An 18682-nucleotide genomic window follows, 5' to 3' on the forward strand; every position below is an offset into this window, starting at 1 on the left:
AATGCCGCCTGGCGGAATCTATTAGTACTGCAGTTTGACGTTTTTCCTTGGAGCTGACCTTTGCCCCGCACGAACGTCGTCAACAGAGATCATGGCGGATTTTCTTCTGTTGTAGAGACAGTTCACCCGAATTACGGATCAATATGTGGCCAACATGAAGGGCAAGGCTGGGGAAAACAGGCCTCCAGGTAAAATTAAGACACTTTTCTCCACTCTAGACGCCCCTGGCGACCTGTAACACCTTGTGAAGCGTGTTGTTGCCATAGTTTTGCCGGGCGGCTGATGTGATTTTGTACGATCAAAGACCAGTTAAACAGAGCTGACGGCGATCACTAAAATAGTTAGACCTGGGACGTGAGTTGTGTGTAAGATGGGGACTTGTACAACGTCTTGGCTAACAGCTAAGTCTCAGAACTATGTAAGAACGTCCCTAGTATTAGGTTGGAGTTGTGACAAGTGTGCAGAAGTTTAGAAGGTCGTTTTTATTTAATTAGTAGTCAAGTTTCAAGCCAAGCAAGACCTTGATACTTTTCAAGGTTCCTTGGTGCTTAATGCACTATTATAACGTTAGTGTCAAGATTCAACTTGGTCGTTGACTGTCTTTATTCAGACGTTTTCAGACTCAGAGTGAAGGTTGGAACTTATGTTGTCCTTGAAAAGTACTAGCACTGTATGGGGGTCCGGACAAAATTATACATTATGCACAATTCAGGGTTGTCTATGTATTATGCTAAATTCAGCATGGCATTTACACAAAATCATCAGTGACCAACTTGCTACTGCTACTAGTACTAGTATGATATTTGCCTATGCCTCTTAAATTAGCCCATAAAAGGGGCACAAGCTCCAACACAAAACCACAAAGATGCCTTCAAGTGCAGAAGTCCATAGTTTCAAAGATCAACATTCTACAAGTTCCAGGTGATACAAGATTTTCGGTAATCAGTTCCACAGTAGTCGGTTACAGGTGCCACCAGTCCTGTGGTTTAGTGGCTGCTTATTACGAGTACAAATTACGAGAAATGAAAATAAACAGAAAAGGGGCATACAGGTTACAACAGAAAACCACAGATATGCCCTTGAGTGCATACTCTAAAAGATCAACATTCTACAAGTTCCAGGTAATACAAGATTTTGGGTATAGTCTACTAGTATGTCCACAAAGATACTGTTCAGGTGCTTTTTTTATTGTCCTACATAGAATTGGCTACATCTCTGCTGTATTTCTCTCTGAATTTACAAGAATTTGTGAATTTTGTAACATTTGCTGTGAATCTGTCCCGAGTAGTTGGTTGCAGGTGCCACCGGTCCTATGGTTTAGTGGCTGATGTGGGTTTGGCAGGATGAGTTTATAAATGATTAATGAACCACTGTGGAAGCTAATCACGGTCACCGGGGAATTCTACACAATACCTGCTGTACATGTAACTGTTACCTGCAGGGGACAAATTTACACATTACAATACAAATGACAAATTTTGAACACTACCATGAAAAATCCTCTTTTCTTTGAAAAAAAATATAGAGACAGACATAGAGAAAAATTATGTGATGTGTCTTAAGAGCAGATATGGCCATCTCAACGAGTTTTAAGACAGTGTTATACCTTCTTGGCCATCTTAATTCACACCAGACAATTTGCCTGCAGGGCATAAACCTAAGGCTTCTTTTGATGTTTTTTTCAATCAATCCTACTCAATTGTGTGGAAAACAATTAAGAAGTGGACCAAACTGGACAAACATCCTACCTGACGTAAGAGTAAGACTCTACCTTACTCTACTCTAAAGATAATCTAGACAAGACAGGTTTAAAATAAAACTCAACTTGAGAGAACAATTAATATACAGAAATAGAACGTAATTGTGTAAATATACTATCACCCAGGCATACAAAATAAGGCTACAATGTTGAATCTTTTAAAATTCATTTGAAAACCAAACTTAACTGGTTTTCGCAATTGTTTTCTCAAATACTGGTGGGACATTTTTGTGTAACATGAAACTCTCTGAGTCCGTAGTCTCTCACACCTGTATACATGTACCTTTGATACAGAGAAACACCTTAATCCTACAAGATTACATGTACTTTGTGAAAAAAGAGTCAACAGTCATTCAGGACATCATTAGAAACCTCTTCTGTCCACCTCTAAAACCACCGGCTCAAAGAACCAAGCCCTTAATTACATACCCCATCTACCACGCACGCTCTGAGGCTCAGCTGGTTTTAACTCCTTTGTAAAAGGGGAAACCTTCGTCTTTCATGTTTCAAAGTGCACCTAAAACGTCATTTCCCAGGCCTAGCTTTTGACTAAAACAGTACACACGCAACTAAGATGTTTGATGTGGGCTTGTGATGAAAAAAGAGCCGGTTTATGAGTTAAGGAAGTGCGTCATGGCAGTGTTTTTGTATGGGTCATCACTCTGGTAACAATTACGGTAATGTACTGTAGATAGGCCAGAGAGATAATGAGATTGTTTGTACTAAGGCCACACCAATTTAATTTGTTGGTTCTCGGATTCGCCTCTTTGTTTTTTTCTGATTTGCAAAAAAAAAAAAATTTTATTCTGGTCCTGAATCAACTGAAAAATGCTCATATTTTGCTCCCAACAGTTGAGGAAAGTCCTTTTCTTCCTATAGTATATATAGTTGTTACAGTTTTTCAATCTTTTAATGCAGTGGTTTGGTTAAAAGTTCAAAATTCATTGTTTAAATTTTATCCCAGCTTTTTGTGTTGACATCATGGCTCCAATCGAAGCATTTGGGGCTATAATAGGATGCCTAGGCCTGTTTTTATTTTTATTTTTTTTCGCCCTGTCGCTTCATATTTTTTCTGAAAAAATCCGAGAACCAACAAATTAAATTGGTGTGTACTTATAAAGTCCCTGTGGCTTACCTTAATGATGTGGCTGGGTAGCTATGTGAATCAGATTACCTGAGGGAAGAGTTTCAAAAGTCAAATGTTTTCTATACAAGCCTATAACAAAAGCATATCTGTAAAGAATACTATTTACAAATATACTAGTAGTAAGATGTTTTACTTGCAAACAATAAATTTTCGAGTCAGTTTAGAAAGTATACAGCAGGAAAATTTGCATGTGTTTTTTTTTGCCAGTAACACCTGTTACCTGTAAACATATAGCAACAAAGCTGCATCTCTGCAACTGCGTGTTCATGGTCTTATGACAAATTTTTTGACCATCACATTTCTGAAATCAACTTTAGATGAGATGAACTTAAAGAAATGAAAAATTGAACGTTTTGACAATCCTTGGTTGTCCTCAGAGGACCTTCAATAATGAGATTAGTTCGTCTATTGTGAATGGCTTCATACTCATAGTGGAAAATACTGTACGTACAGCATTGAAAGGAGACGTGTATCTGACCTTGAATACTAGTACATGGTTTGTCAAGGCTTCAGTAGACAAAAGTCAAGGTAGACCTATCAGTTCAGTCTTTTGCATTTGCAGAGATATTTAGAAACAAATTTCTAATGCTGATTTTTCCAAGGGCCATAAAATTATTTAGCGTGTTGTCCCCCCCTCCACGATTTAGAGTATTTGGTATCATCCTCGCCGCTGTAGGGTTGAACGTAGCTCTTCCCTTTGCAGTTGCCATGGCAACTAATAAGCAGTCATGAAGCATATGTCAGGCTCAGTACTTATGTTCTCTTAAGCAGGCCTTATTTGGTGTTCATAGATGCGTGAAGTGCTCTAGGATTACCCAGGCCTGGTCAAAAAAATGTTGTGTTTCCTGTTTCCGAACTATCCCTAGAAAAAACTGCCGATCCTGGCCTTTTTTTGTGTGGATCCTTACAAGGGACAGTAATTCTTCAAGCTGATCGACCATTTCTAGCTCCATGATCTGACACCAGAGTGATAAAACATTTTTGTACAGTTGGTTTTCCAACATTGACATTGAAAATAAAACTGTCTTCAAGCAAGTTTTACTTTGCTAAACTGTATTGTATACTACATGTAGTAAGTTGGATCACTAGAGACTGCCAAAGTTAAAAAAAATAAGAAAGGAAAAAAAAGATAGTCCTTACCTACTGACCCTAATTTTTTCAGGACTGAAACAAGAAACACAACATTTTTTTTCGTAGGCCCTAGCATTTAATATAACCCACTACGCACATGTAGCCTGTAGCTGATATCTGTGGGTTTTGATAACAGGATGTTGAGGTTTTGACTCTTGAGGACCAGAGCAGTTGCCAGTAAAATAACACTCAAGTGTTAGAGTTGTGATTATAGTTGTAGCTTTATATAGAATTCCTGGTTGAGTTTGTTTTACTGGAAGCATTTTAAAGGAATACATCTCTGTCTGTGGTTCTTGAGGAAATAACAACCTTAAGGATGTTGAACAATAAGCAAGGTAAGTCTTAATTGCTTAATAATGAAAAAACATATCGGTTGGATTTTTTCTTGCTCCCTTTACTTATTAATATAATATTTTATGGTACTGATTTTGTGCTTTAGCATATTTTAGAAAATTCAGCAAATTTTAAACATGTTTGTCCCAATCTCTTACAATGTACAACATATACAAATGTATGGAGAGATGGGAGATTTTAGCAAGGAGTATGTTATTAGAGTATCCATATACCATAGCATGTTATATATCAATAAAAATAAAATTATCACAATGTAGTTTTAATGTTCAGTCGGTACCTTCTTTGTATGATTGTGATTGTGTATCAAGTGAGGACAATCTGGGATGTATCATACAAAATTTGTCTGTATTGTTGAAAGACTGTCTTAGATTCTTGTTCTGGTTGGTTCAGTCACAGCCCGTTTGGAATGTCACAGCCTCAAAATCGTACCATGGCCTACAAGGAATGTACATTGTAACCGTGCCATTAGTGATACACACGTAATGTTACATGTATGTGGCTTGTGCTGTGTGGATTTCTGCATGGTCAGTGGACCAGAGTCGTGTGGAGTTAACCATGTGTGATATCCTGACTCTGGTTACCTGTATGTTACAACAGTACTACAGGTGTACAGGTAAGGTTACTGTTATTCTGATGCCAACACAGAAGGGTCAAAATACTGGGCACAGGTTTACTAGACTTCAGGATAGATCTAGTAACACTTCATGTCTGTATCTGTATCTGTATAGCCAGTATAACCGCCCTTTGGCGTAACACACCGGCTATGTGAAGCCTTAAAATTAATTTTTTAGCTGCTAACAATCTATAGTATGCTGTATGATACATGTAGTGTATAATAGTGCTACCTAACCCTACACAAAAAGAGTAGTGCATGTGCAATGTGCATCCAGTATTTCAATTCCCGTATGTAATATTAGGTACTAGTAACTGGATGTGGAATGAACCTGTAGATTCGTCTTATTGCATTAAAATTTAACCTCTGACATTCTTCTTATCAATTCATTAGAAAAATTAATTAGAAAATGGAGAAGAAGAAGAAAGATTGATGTGCTGTTAACACACTGACATCTTTTTATGAGGCTTCTAATTGTAAAATATATGGCATTTGCATATAGAATTGTATCTAATTGTTAACCTTAAGCCATGCCTTTTTATGAGGCTTCTGCATGATTGTAAAATATAATGGCATTTGCATATTGAATATACTATCATATAGAATTGCATCTAATTGTTTACCAGTAGTAGCTATGTGAACAGGTGATTAAGTACTTAATAACCAACTTGTCCTAATGTAGATACTGTCCATGTTTTTCCTGCTGGGATACAGGACACTTGACTTGTGTATCTCTGATGTTTGTGTTGTCCGGAATGTTGACCAAAGGTTACTCTATAACATGTCTATGGACAGTGGGTAAAGAGATAGAATTGTACCATTTGGTCATGGAAGTAGGTTGCAGTTGGTACATCATAGCAGCAAAATTTTGGCAAATCAACAGGCCTGGTTTATATTTTTCCAGTGATACCCGGTAGTATTATTAGTTTGATTTTGTGATTTGTCATTGGACAGTTGTAGTCATCTGTCAATCTCTCAAGAAAAGTCTCATGTTCAATTCATTGCAAGGCATTGTCAGGAAAATCTGATGTTAGAAGGTAGACAGGTCTACATGAAGCTACATAGCCATGAAGCTACATATAGACATATGTCTATATGTAATTTGAAAAACAACATTATGACTCTACTTTCATAACTTGACAAATAACATTTAATTTGCAGAGACTGCTTTCAATTGTTTTAGGCTAGATTCTTTCAGTTCTGACTTTTATAATGCCTAGAATATAACATATAGAATCTTTGAGTTTGATTTGACTGAAACGTTTTGCCATTTGCCATTTATTATTGTAATGTTCTTAGCTGCTAGGTAACACATACTTCAATGCTTTTAACTTTAATCCAGGAGGTAAACTAGCATACCTTATGAGATCTAAATCTCTCTACGACAAAGCAATGCACATTCTTCCAGTCCCAAGTACACATGTTCCTGTCTATTCCACCTGGTAGTTGATTGATACATTTGTACATTTGTTCTTACCAGATGTTTCATCTTGTTTGTCCCAACTTTCAGGTCTTAATAGCTCTAGCTGAATTGTACTGAATACCTGGGACAGTGTAATGCAACTGTATTGTATTTTTTTTTTTTTTACAAAAAAAATACATGTATAGAAAAATAGGACCATACAAAACGACATCTGGAGTCTTTTCTTCTCAAAATCAACAATGAGAGCAGAATTTTACAATGTGAGAGGTTTAGCTCTAGCTGAATCATACTGAATAGGAAAAGCATAATGCAACTGCATTGTATTATTTACATGTATAGAAAAATAGGACCAGACGAGACAACATCTGGAGTCTTTTCTTCTCATAATCAATAATGAACAACAGCAAAATTTTAACACGTTTTTGTATTATAATGGGTTTTAACAATCTTGAATGGTTGTTTTTTGCAAACTGAATTTAAAGTGCCACAAAAAAACAGGACCAGGCAAAACGACATCTGGAGTCTTTTCTTCTCATAATCAATAAATGAGAGTAGAATTTTATATTGTAGCAAGTTTTTCTATTATGATGGACCATGGATGGACTTAACCAGTTTATGATTAAATGGTTGCTTTTTGCAAACTGTAGCAACTGTACAAAAATCAATGTGACACATTTTTCTAGAATTTGTTTCTTCCCCCAGTCTTTAAAAAAAAGTTATAACTAGACAGAAGTATAATTTAAACTGTTGCTTTTGCAAACTTTAACAATTCTACAAACCATAGATCAAGCCTTCAATCCAGAATCAAGCTCCCACATTTTTCTAGAATTTGTTTCTTCCCCCAGCTTTTAGTTATATCTAGGTACATTGTACATCTAATGTAATAATGTGGCATAGCATAAGCCTCCTAAAAACAGCCTGGCAACACAAATCTGGTCGACTCCCAACACGCCACTTCCTCCACCAACAAGGTTATCTGCCTAACCAATCAGCAATCGCGATAACGGGGTCGTGCAAAAAGTTGTGTGTTCTGACCCACCGCTCCGCAAACAGAGCAAACGATCAAACAGTCATCGAGGTGGTTGTATGTAGGACGGTAGGGGCGGCTGTGGGGTCGGTCCGGGGGTGCTAATCGTGGTGTTTGTGGGTCTGACACAATGAGCTGATGGAACAAAAAACAGCACAGAGGAAAGGTGAGGCATTTATCTTACCTGTAGGTCAGGGGTTGAGCTTTGACCAGGTGGTTAAGATAAGAAGGAGAAATGGAAATAGCACTGTGCACACCTGCATGTACACAAAATGTCATGATGATGTTTACAGGTGCTTGGAAATCCCTCAAATGGCAGAAACTTCTTCCATGTGAGCTTGGTAAAATGAAGTATATCATTTTGTAAAGTAAAGGTATGGAATATAGATTTATTGGCTATTAATTAGTACACTGTGAATATTGTCTTGTGCTGCATTTAGTTTGGGCCTCTGACTGTAATGTACTCAGTCTGTATTGATGATATTGTGAATACTGATGGGGTTGTGATCTTCTTTGAGTTGCGTCCGGGTTTGGTTGCAAAATGGACATTGGCTTCAGAATTCTCGTGGATTCTAGAGTTAAAACACAAACAAACACTTCTATTGTAGATGAGAATGTTATTAGTAGGAGCTGTGGTGGGAAAAAGTGAAATGAAAGACTCCTTGGCAGGAGTTCAGTTTTCAGAGCTATTGTTCCACATTGACTCTTGACTTTCACTAGCTGTCAGCTGAATACATAGAGGTTCACAGAAGAATAGATCTACAATATTTTAACAAATGACCAAGATATAACTGTACTAGTAAGGATATTGCACTCTAGACATGTACAAGGAACCCTGTTTTGGGGTTAAACATATACATGTAGTAGATATACCAATATCATGCTTCATAAAAAAATTCAAATCTTTTTTAAGAACCTGGTTTTACCAGACTCTGGGTTAGAAATCTTTTGTTGTTCTCGGTTCCTAACCCCTCTTGGCACTGGTTTAAAGTGTTATAATTCTTCTAGTATTAGATCTAGACGTAACACAATTACTAGTACCATTACATGTATAGCTTTGAACTCAAATAATTTATTGATAGGAACAAATATGTCTTGTACTAATGTCTACAACCATCCTCCCAATAACAGTATGGTATTCACTGTTACCATGTTGTATAAATATAAAATCCTAAGTGAAAGTGGTTAATTCTAGGTCGTATATCGTCCTTTATTCCCTCAGCCCCCATAAATTATCACTTAATCACACTTTCTCTCAATGAACAGGTGGTCATGGATCAGGTTACATCATTATCAGGTGAACTTCTGAACCCACTTATCATTAAACAGTAAAGGTTTCATCTGTTAAGTCTTTCCTGCACCAGAAAGTATGTTGAAAAGTGTATATACCTGACAGGTAGACTCTGTGTATGTTAGTGTGGTACACACTTGACATGTATAAAAAGTAAAATATTCAATTTGGTAAATTTTGGTTGTGAATTGGTTCTATCATTCCACATTTAAACCATTTTTGGAAAATATCATTAACAACTGTCAAACTCCTCTCCTATCTAAAACAGAGGTTATTTGAATAGAGATTTCTGAACTATGGTAGTTTGATGTTGTTACATTTCTGTAGTTTGATGTTGTTACATTTCTGTAGTTTGATGTTGTTACATTTCTGTAGTTTGATGTTGTTACATTTCTGTAGTTTGATGTTGTTACATTTCTGTAGTTTGATGTTACATTTCTGAAGAAAGGTCATTTGATTCCAATATAGGCACAGCCAAATCCTTGCAACAGATTTTTGAAAGGAAGAAACTAATTTCCCAACAAGAAACTTCAGTATTTCTGCCCAATCCCTAAGAACACACAATGTACACATAGAGTACACAGCTTTCTAACAAGCTTTTCTGCCACTGTCAGGCATGGTCCTTGATAAGACTGAAAAGGTTAGTCCACTCGAGCATTAGTGGCCCACGGACCACATCATTAGCCATTGTGCTGTGTGATGTTTGGAGCGCGCTTGTGCCGTTGCCATGGTTACTATTGACTCGCTTTATGGACCCCTGACTTGACCTGCGACCTACGAGCTGTACATTTGGTAGAACAAGTTAAGCACACAGAAAAGGACGTTGACCTTACGATCAGCTTATATCAGTGGTGGTGAATATTACGTACAAAATACCATATTTGCATTGCATTAAGTTACAAGAAATGGGAGAAATTCAGAAGAGAAATGCCAGTCGCCTAGTGACAGTCTTGAGTTTCGAAAATTTTGCAATACAAATGTACGGAGCCACTGTGGAATTGTACACTAAAAAAAGCAACACATTTCTTCATTTCTATACATTTTCAAACTACAAAAGCATGTAGCATGTTTACCAATTATAGATTGACAAGCAAGGTTTTGGTTTGTTCTATGAGTACATATTTTTAATACATGAATACTAGTATACAGTCAAACCTGCCTACATGTAAGTAGGCCAGCCAAGAGATTAAGGTGAAGTCTTCTTTAGACAGGTGGTTTTCTTGGACAGGTGGTTTTCTTGGACAGGTCTTAATTCTTTAGCTATAGCCTGGGTGCCATCCTGGTTGTATGCCAGGGCTCCTATACTCGCTCCCTAAGCTTGTAGGAAAAAAAATAGCAGACTGGGAAAAAAATATTATTACCAGGTAGCTGGCTTGAAGAGGTGGCCGTTTTGATTACACTTGATGCTGTTGCAATGAAGCTGTATGTTTTAAAATGACACAAACAAACTGATAAATGAAAACTTGTTCCCCGCCCGCAGGTCCGACCAAGAAGTTCCTGTACCGAGGTCCCAACAGACAAGCGGAGGAGGACGAGGACTCACATCCTGACTTCCCTCCCAGGAAACGATCCATTCCTACAGGTGGGTACTGGTTAACCTTTGTTATGCTGAAGACTAGCATATAGTCTGGATACCATCCTGCTGGTTGCTAGTAGTTTGCCTCCATTCTGATAGTCCCTGCCCACCAATAGCAACTATTGGAGTGGACATACAATGTAAACTTATAACCGGGATGGGATGCCCAGGCTACTAGCTGAGGCCACCTGTTGTACCATATTTGTATAGGTTACAAGCTGTGGCAGCAGGAAGAAGGTTGAATAGTGGAGTCAAGTGTTCATTTATAGCTTAATATAGTCATAAACTGTAAACTCTGTGTATCAGTGCTAATTTTTTACTGAAGAACACCAGTCCTGTAGTATACTGAAGGTTCAGTAATGTTAGACAAAATCTCTTCTTCACAAAGTTTTGAATTACAGATGTCACAGGTTACTCAGTACTATAAGTTGTTTTCAGTATAATGGCAGGCATATTGAGCTCTAATTTTGGTTATGTGATCAATCTATGTTGTCTTTGCTGTAGGTTTTGACTTTGACCTTGATGAAGTATGGAGCATAAAAAAGAACATCCCCATCCCCCCTCGCACCCCCCGCGGACTGACTGGGCAGGTCGGCACCAAGATCACCACAACTGGCTTCTACTCAAGACATACTAATGTCAAGAAAGGTAAGTTATCCATGTATGTAAGGAGACATACTATAGTGAAGAAAGGTAAGACAGTTATCTATGTCTGTAAGGAGACATACTAATGTGAAGAAAGGTAACTTTACAGTTATCCATGTCTGTAAGGAGACATACTTTAGTGAAGAAAGGTAAGTTATCTATGTCTGTAAGGAGACATACTAATGTGAAGAAAGGTAAGTTATCCATGTGTGTAAGAATAATACTAATGTGAAGAAAGGTAAGTTATCCATGCCTGTAATTACTATAATGTGAAGAAAGGTAGCCTTGCAACCAAACCTATTTTTTATCTTCCAAATCCTACATTCTCTCCGACTTAGGAGCTAAAATAGGCAAATAGTAGCCAGGCTAAAGAAAGGTAAGTTATCAATGTCTGTAAGGTTTCACCAATTTATTTCCTTGGGGTTCTTGGACAATGTTAAGGTTAAAATACCACAAACAAAATCTGATATTGCAAAAGCAGAGGACTAGCTATAGGAGTAAAACCTGAATACCTGAATATGACTGTATTCACCCCATAATTCAGGTTTTTCTTTTTCCCCATCTTCAGATTTTTTTTCAGGATCTTTTAATGTGGATTTTAATAAAATGTTCAGAATCTGTTGTAAAAGGAGAAAAGACAGAAGGAAAGACAACACTGAAAATGTTGCAGGCAGATGACCTGATTTCTATTACCCAAACACGGGCGACGAATCGCAACTTATTTACGACAACAAGTTGTCTCCTTTGTGCGCCGATGTCTCCCTTTGACGCCGCCGTATACATCAGTCCAGTCTACATGCGTCAGTAAAACAGAACAAGCCAGACCACCCCACCTCCTTTCTCCCACTCATTGTACCTCCCTGAATACTTCATGTTGCCATCCAAAACAGGAACGTTTTAGTGTAGGTAACACAATACCGTGTGTACCGTCACATGAGCTTGTTTTCGACCATCCGATCGTCGTCAGTGAGCGTAGCTTGTTTGTTTACGCTCCAGGTAAACACGCCGTGTTTTGTTAGCGACTCTCCTCAGGCCTACTCCAGCATGAAGACCTTTCCTCCTGTTTCCAGCCCTGAAAGACACTGTTTTATTCTTTGTCAGTATCAGAGGCACCAAAGATACTGAAATTCCTGACCTAAGGTCTTTTGAAACGTCTCTTCAGTACTTTTGTATGCAGTGTTGGGGCTTGAAATCCTTTTCCTCTGCATTATAATACAAAATTACCCTCACCAGACAAATGTTATCTGCACTACTCTGAATTTAGAAACTGTGGATCATACTAAAAACTCTTCAGAAACCATGGCTATTATTTGTTTACATGTCATATGTGATGAAAGCCAATATAGCTAATGAAAATACACATACACCTACATTTTGTATGTCAACACAGTACATGGACCAGTGCAGGTAGACATCAGAAATACCTGCACAGCAAGAATTTTACCTGCACTATCCTGCATATGCAGGTGATATTTCGAGCCCTGAATGTTCTACCATTGTTAGTGCACCATCTTGGTGGCATTCTCTTGTCTGTGTTCTTTACAAAGAGGGTATTCAGTCGTTTGATTACTCTGTAGGTTTGTCTTTCAAGTCAGCCAAACTGTGGCCACAAACGCCTTGGTCTGATCTAATCCATGCTTTTGTGGTCTGTCAATGAAACTGTCAAAGATATGATTGATGTAATCCATCCGCCAAGACTGATCGATACCTGATTCCTGTAGGGTCTCCTATTTATTGTCATTTGAGGGTGTAAAAGATGTATTTGTGTAGTTGATTGCCCTGATAAAAACCTTTTTACTGTTACAGCTGCAAGAAAAAAATCTTGAAGTTGACTTTGAAAAGGGAATGTAACGTTACATGTATAAGGATGGAGAACAGTTATAATAAACATTTGTATTAGCAGACTAATTGATTTTACAGTTGTGTATGAATGAGTGGTATGATTCTAGCAACATGACTTTTCATGTCTATATCTTACAGATGCCAAGCCAGACCCACTATCGATGGGAAACTCTGACAGAACAAGCTTACTGAAGGCTCAAGGTAAGACATTAGCTACTGCCTCCAAAGAAGACGCCAAACCCCTAAGTAATATATGTAAAAAATAGAGTAGAATTATGTTCATCTTTTTTCCATTCTGTGTATTATGTTGCAATTAGATACTGGTCATGTGTTTGCACATAAAGTTTTTTCAATTTTATGAAACGCTGGTCACTTTGTTTGAAAAAAGCTCTTTTTATCTCTCTCATTACAGATGCAACTCCTACGTGGAAATCTCGATCCCCAGGGTTCGGGGGACAGCCGTCGCCAAGAGCAAGTGCTGACGACGATTTTGATTTTGAGGATGACATCTTCGGTCCCCCAAAAGCGAACAATCGCATGGATAGAAAAAATGCAGGATATAGAGGGACATATGGGCTATAGAACAGAAAAAGTTTAAAAAAAAGAAAGTTTTTGAAATCATAATGTTTTCAGCAACCTATCCATGACATTGATGATTCTGGTATTGTTCCAGATTTCATCATAGTAGGTTTGTCACAAGTTTCTTTATAATTATTGTGTGGTATCTTACTTTACTTGGAACTAAATCCAGTCAGTATTTTTTTAGAAACATTATCTACAATTTTATGATGAAGAGGTCTTCATTTGTACCAGTTGAGAATATGGGCTGATGAGTTATGTTAGAGGCTACATGAAGAAATTGCAATAAAAGGTCCATTGGATCATTATTTGGAATTGGATATCCATTCTACTGCGTGAAGGGTGATGTCACCTTGGTAACAGGTATCTGACCAATCACACTGTCCCCCTTTGGAAATGAGAAGTCTGATTGGTTATGGTGCGAAATTCAAAGTCTTATCACAGCCTTGTCCTTGAGGGCACTTATGTTGGTGGATGTACATTTAAGTTAAGACCTTTTTTCACTAACTGACCATTGGACCATGGAAGAAATGATAAAAATTTCTTCTATAATATTGTTTTCTCAATCCGTGCACACTATTTCAGTCAAAAACGAACAAAACTGTTTGTAAAATGCATTTTCTTACTGTTGTGTCTACCCAAGTGCAGTTATGTACATATGTATTAGTAGAGAATGTAGCTTATATTTTACTTCTCTATGGATGTTATTTCTAGTAATGAGAGTGTTGAAGATCGTTTGTAAATTATTATTCAGCTGTTGTATATATAGAGGTGGATGTATAATTATGTAATTTGCAGGCTTCTGTATGTACAGTTTTGCTCTGTATTGTAATCAACACCAGATATTCACTTAAATGTTTGAAAGAGAGAAACATAAAAGGATTCCGTCCACGAGGTGGTCCTAAGGTTTAAAAAAGCCAAGTTCTTGAGAAATGGCTTTATTCTTCTCAGCTTTGAGCTGTGTTTTTTTGAGCAGTTGAAATACAATAGTAGTGGATTCAAACTAGTGGTTAAATTGTAGACCTTGTTGATACAAGAAGGTTAAAAAAAGGATTTTTTTGCCTCATTGGTTGATACAATGTACTGTGTTAAAAACATTCGTAATATACATGTATATTAGGTACTGTTACTAATCTCCAAGCAGATCATACGGAGGCAAAACAGTATCCATTGGCCAGAGGAGTGTCCGTTAGCCACTAACAGACACTCCTCTGGCCAATGGATACTGCCTAATACCACCGTATGATCTGCTTGGAGATTAACTGTTACATGTGTACAGTTATGTGTAGTATCACACATACATTGTAACTCTAGTAACACGTTAGCCACTTTAACTTCTCAGAATTTATCATTACTCATGATGTTGATGTACACATGTATGTTGAATTTGAAGAAAATTTCTGACGAAGACAAACAGTTCGAATGGAGTTGTCATAGTAATGCTCACATTTCTGTCCAGTGTTTTGAGGTTTAATACACAATGTTGTCAATAAAGTCTTTGTCTCAATACACCTGTTGAGATGTTATCTCTAACAGTACATGTATAGTCTACATCCAATCCAGTTTTAAAATTGTTCATAAAACTCTAGAGTGCTTACAATACACATAGAATACCAACAACAGGCCAGTATGGTAGTTATGTATAAATTGCCATATCATTATGTTGCAATCCAAAAGGATTGACAAATTTTGAGGAGAATGTAACCAGGCAGAATCTGCTTCGGTCCAAAAAAAAAGCGCCGCCAAACGGCTACAATCATTGCTGCAGCAAACCCGCATCCGGCTCTTGCAAAACCAATATAGATCGCTAGAGGTCCCCACTGATACGTGAAACTGATTCGGAAAACTGGTTCTTCAAGGCTGTTCAAGGCTAATTAATGATCTTCAAGGATAGCTGAGTCATGAAAATACGTGCTAAAGTGTAGTTGTTTTTACTATATATTTATTGAAAAGAAGGAAGGACAGGTAAGATTATTTGTAACGGTGCCACGTCGATGGTAACGTTAACGTTAACGTTAACATTAAATGTACTCCTGATACTCCTACCAGGCAGATGCATCTAGATCTTGGTTGGCCGACTGTGTGAGAGAGATTCTTGAAAAGCACTTTGGTCATGTTCTTTAAGATCCTCACGAACCACAAAATATTTACAACTCCCTTTTGCCTGTTCATGCATCTCACAGTCATAATACCAGATCTTCCGCACATAACTTTAGATTACCAATACCTAAGTCCAACAGCATGCAGAAAACGCTCATTCCTGTATCGTGCAGTCGTGCTCTGGAACGATCTACCATCTGACGTTAAGACACTGTGCGATGTTATCAGTTTTAAGAAAGCCGTTTCAAACAGTAGTAGTGTCACCTGATCCTTGACCCTTGCTCGCCACTTTTAAATTGTTTATATCTATGTGTATTTATTGTTGATGTGGTGTACATGTATGTATGTATGTATGTATTTTTAAATGTTTCCACTATGTTGTAATTGCTATAATGTTTGAGCCTTGGAAGATTAGCCCTTCGGGGCTAAAAGGTTTCGAAATAAATGAAATGAAATGAAATGAAACGTTAATGTCATGATGTGTTAGTTTGCTTCGGCATACGTCTGACATCTGCTTGATTTCCATTCATATGGTAATGAGATCGAGGGCAAAAAGACCACTTCTGCAAAGGTTTTGACCACTTCTGCAACCGATCAGCTGATCGCAAAATCACGTTTTGCCGCATAACTCGAGAATGAAACAAATTTGATGGACGGAAATAAGTAGGAATAGAATAGAGGCCGTAAGGAGTGTACTCTGAAAATGAGGAGGCCGAACAATGTCAAATGTTTTAATTTTCTGAAATTGAAAAAGCGGATATTCATCCCCTATCACACCCCCGTTTTCGGGCACCCGTTTCGAAAAGGCCCGTATCTCGCTAACGAAGCCTCGCTCATTCCCAGATTTGGCCATTTCGTGACTTGGGAAACGCGATGGGCTCTTATGGGGGTTTTGCTCCAGGTCTTTCCTGCTCTTGTTCTTGACCTTGAGGCTCTCCCCGTCTACCGAAATATTACTAATTTGTAAGAAAAGAACCGTTTTAGTCTTGCATCTGTTCACTTTGAGACAAACATTTCTAGAACGACTTTTACGAGCGGCTGAAAGCGGAACTTTTTCGTTAATAATTCTGCCACAGTAGCTTTCATGCACCCAAAAACTACTTTATGATAAAAAGGCATCATTCTATATATCAATTTCATCGGTTCAGTGTTATTACTTTATATATTTCCCTTCTACTCCAAACCCTGTGTGTTCGCTCCTGCACTTAACAAATCTTACATTAGCCTGTCTTTATGTATGTATAATACTCTATTATTCCACTCAAGAACTTCAGTTCTTTAATTTCATTTGATGTTTCCAGTCTGACCTTTTGACTCGGATTTATGTTTCTATGATTTCTCTACCTATGGTTATGTTCATGTTTATGTTTTGTTGTCTTATAAGCCCATATGGGCTGGGGACAAAAGTCACAAGACACCTACATGTAAATAAAATTCATTCATTCATTCATACAACCTAACTCCTTGTCACAACTCACAATAAATAAATGACACAAAAATCAAGCACAAACATAGTCTTAAGAATTGTATTACTAGTATTATGAACAAGTTCCCTTTCCCATAATGTACATGTAATTGGTCATCCAAAGTTTCCTCCTGTGAACATTACTTCCTGCAAAAACTCACGATCCAAATCCTTGTTTGGTGTTTTATATTCTTTACAAATTCTCTAAACATATTGACAAATCATAATACAAAATGTATATATAGAACTACTCCTGGACAAGGTTGCGAATACAGCACTATATCTTATAAAAACTACTGCAAGGACATAAACATTGTTGAAAAAAGCAACAGATCTTTCAATAATTGCATTTATAGTAAATCAATGTTCATTCTTTTATTGTAATTCTATCAAAATATCTACTTGTTCGACTTCAAAATCTACCAATCATTGATGCTACTGTTACACAGTTTCTTTCTTGGTATTTGACAATTTGGAAAATCATTAATATGAATCATCAATTAAATTAATGTCCCACAAGATTTGCTATAACAAAAAAGATAGTACAAGTTACAGTCAAAAGAGTCAAGCTGTTTCTACCTTCTAGTCTTTACAAAATGACTAGGTTTTCTAACTACTACAGAATGATGTTTTATACAGCTACAATACTGTCTACAATTCTTTACTGATTGCGTAATTTTGTAAGTGCTATTTACATGTAGTAGGTACAATATTTACAAAAGTATTAAATAACAATGGGTTTATATACATTATTGCCTTCATCTGAACTTTTTGGTAAAAATAAGGCTGCCCAGATCTAACAGTGTAACAATATTGTACAGTCAGTTCTGCAAAATTCCGCTTTTCTTCAAAAGTGATTTTACAGTTCAGCTTCCTTCAATAAATTAACATTCAGAACAATGACGGTTCCTATACATGGTCTTTTGAAAGTGTGTGAAAGATAGTAGTACTTTGGGAGTTTCTGTAAAAATGTCCTCTGTGATAGCTTAATTCCTCTTTAACAATTTCTGCTTCAAACTACCGGTACAGTCTGGAGTCTTCAGAACAGTTGGAACTTTCTTGAAAACCAAGAATAGGTTGGAACTTTCAGTAAATACAATGTTCCAAAACAATGTTTAACTTCAGTACGATAAATGAAGACTTCTATTTGAGCCTGAGTAAAGAGACACTACAGTACATATTATACAAACCTTGAGGATATAATACCATGTATATTCAATATATATATAATTACAATAGGAAATTGAATGTCATATACACAAGGGGCCTTGAAGAATGCACCATTGACATGAAACAAGTTTCCTACACACTTAATACTAGTACCCCGGTAATTGAATTTTGATTCAAGTAAAACAGGAGGTACATGTACACCTCAACTTGTATAGCTACATGTAATGAATGTGTCATTTAATAAATAAATGACATCATATCTACATTTGGGACTATTAACAGAAAATCCCTGTGATTTTCTCACAAAAACAGACTTGCAACCTATAGCACGTCAGCAGAACCTACTGAGCTTGCTCAAACGCTCATCGTTGCACCGTGAGATGTTCTGCTGAAGTGATAATACATCACAGGTTTCACACAGGTGCAGTACGTTCTGCCGACTTGCTGCAGTCTATTGCACTCTACAGCATAACTATACACTGACAATCGTGACAATGTGGCCATGTCAAAAGAAAGAGTTTTGTTTTTCCTGAAAGTAGACTGGAGTTGTACACTGTCAG

At 37.2% G+C, this 18682-nt stretch overlaps 1 protein-coding gene across 2 annotated transcripts; it reads left to right on the plus strand.

The window, feature by feature from the left end:
- The first annotated feature begins 41 nt into the window (after positions 1-41).
- On the plus strand, positions 42-14546 carry LOC109488123. 2 transcript variants are annotated; one of them, XM_019792288.1, is made up of 5 exons: positions 42-188; positions 10226-10327; positions 10826-10969; positions 12947-13009; positions 13221-14543. In XM_019792288.1, exons 1-5 carry the CDS (start codon positions 155-157, stop codon positions 13388-13390), a joined length of 513 nt encoding a protein of 170 aa, XP_019647847.1. In that variant the 5' UTR covers positions 42-154; the 3' UTR covers positions 13391-14543. The 2 variants fall into 2 exon arrangements, with proteins under 2 accessions (XP_019647847.1, XP_019647848.1); XM_019792289.1 differs by lacking the exon at positions 42-188 and adding an exon at positions 7498-7620 and having other exon boundaries at positions 13221-14546.
- Positions 14547-18682: the final 4136 nt, after the last annotated feature.

This window comes from Branchiostoma belcheri, unplaced genomic scaffold (genome assembly GCF_001625305.1).
Source record: "Branchiostoma belcheri isolate BF01 breed outbred unplaced genomic scaffold, Haploidv18h27 scaffold91, whole genome shotgun sequence".
NCBI classification, from domain to species: Eukaryota; Metazoa; Chordata; class Leptocardii; order Amphioxiformes; family Branchiostomatidae; genus Branchiostoma; species Branchiostoma belcheri.

Coding starts and splice junctions, on each gene's coding strand:
- LOC109488123 (XM_019792288.1), top strand. CDS start 155: ATGAAGGGCAAGGCTGGGGAAAACAGGCCTCCAG. Junction 189..10,225: donor TGGGGAAAACAGGCCTCCAG/GTAAAATTAAGA, acceptor CCCCGCCCGCAG/GTCCGACCAAGAAGTTCCTG. Junction 10,328..10,825: donor GAAACGATCCATTCCTACAG/GTGGGTACTGGT, acceptor TCTTTGCTGTAG/GTTTTGACTTTGACCTTGAT.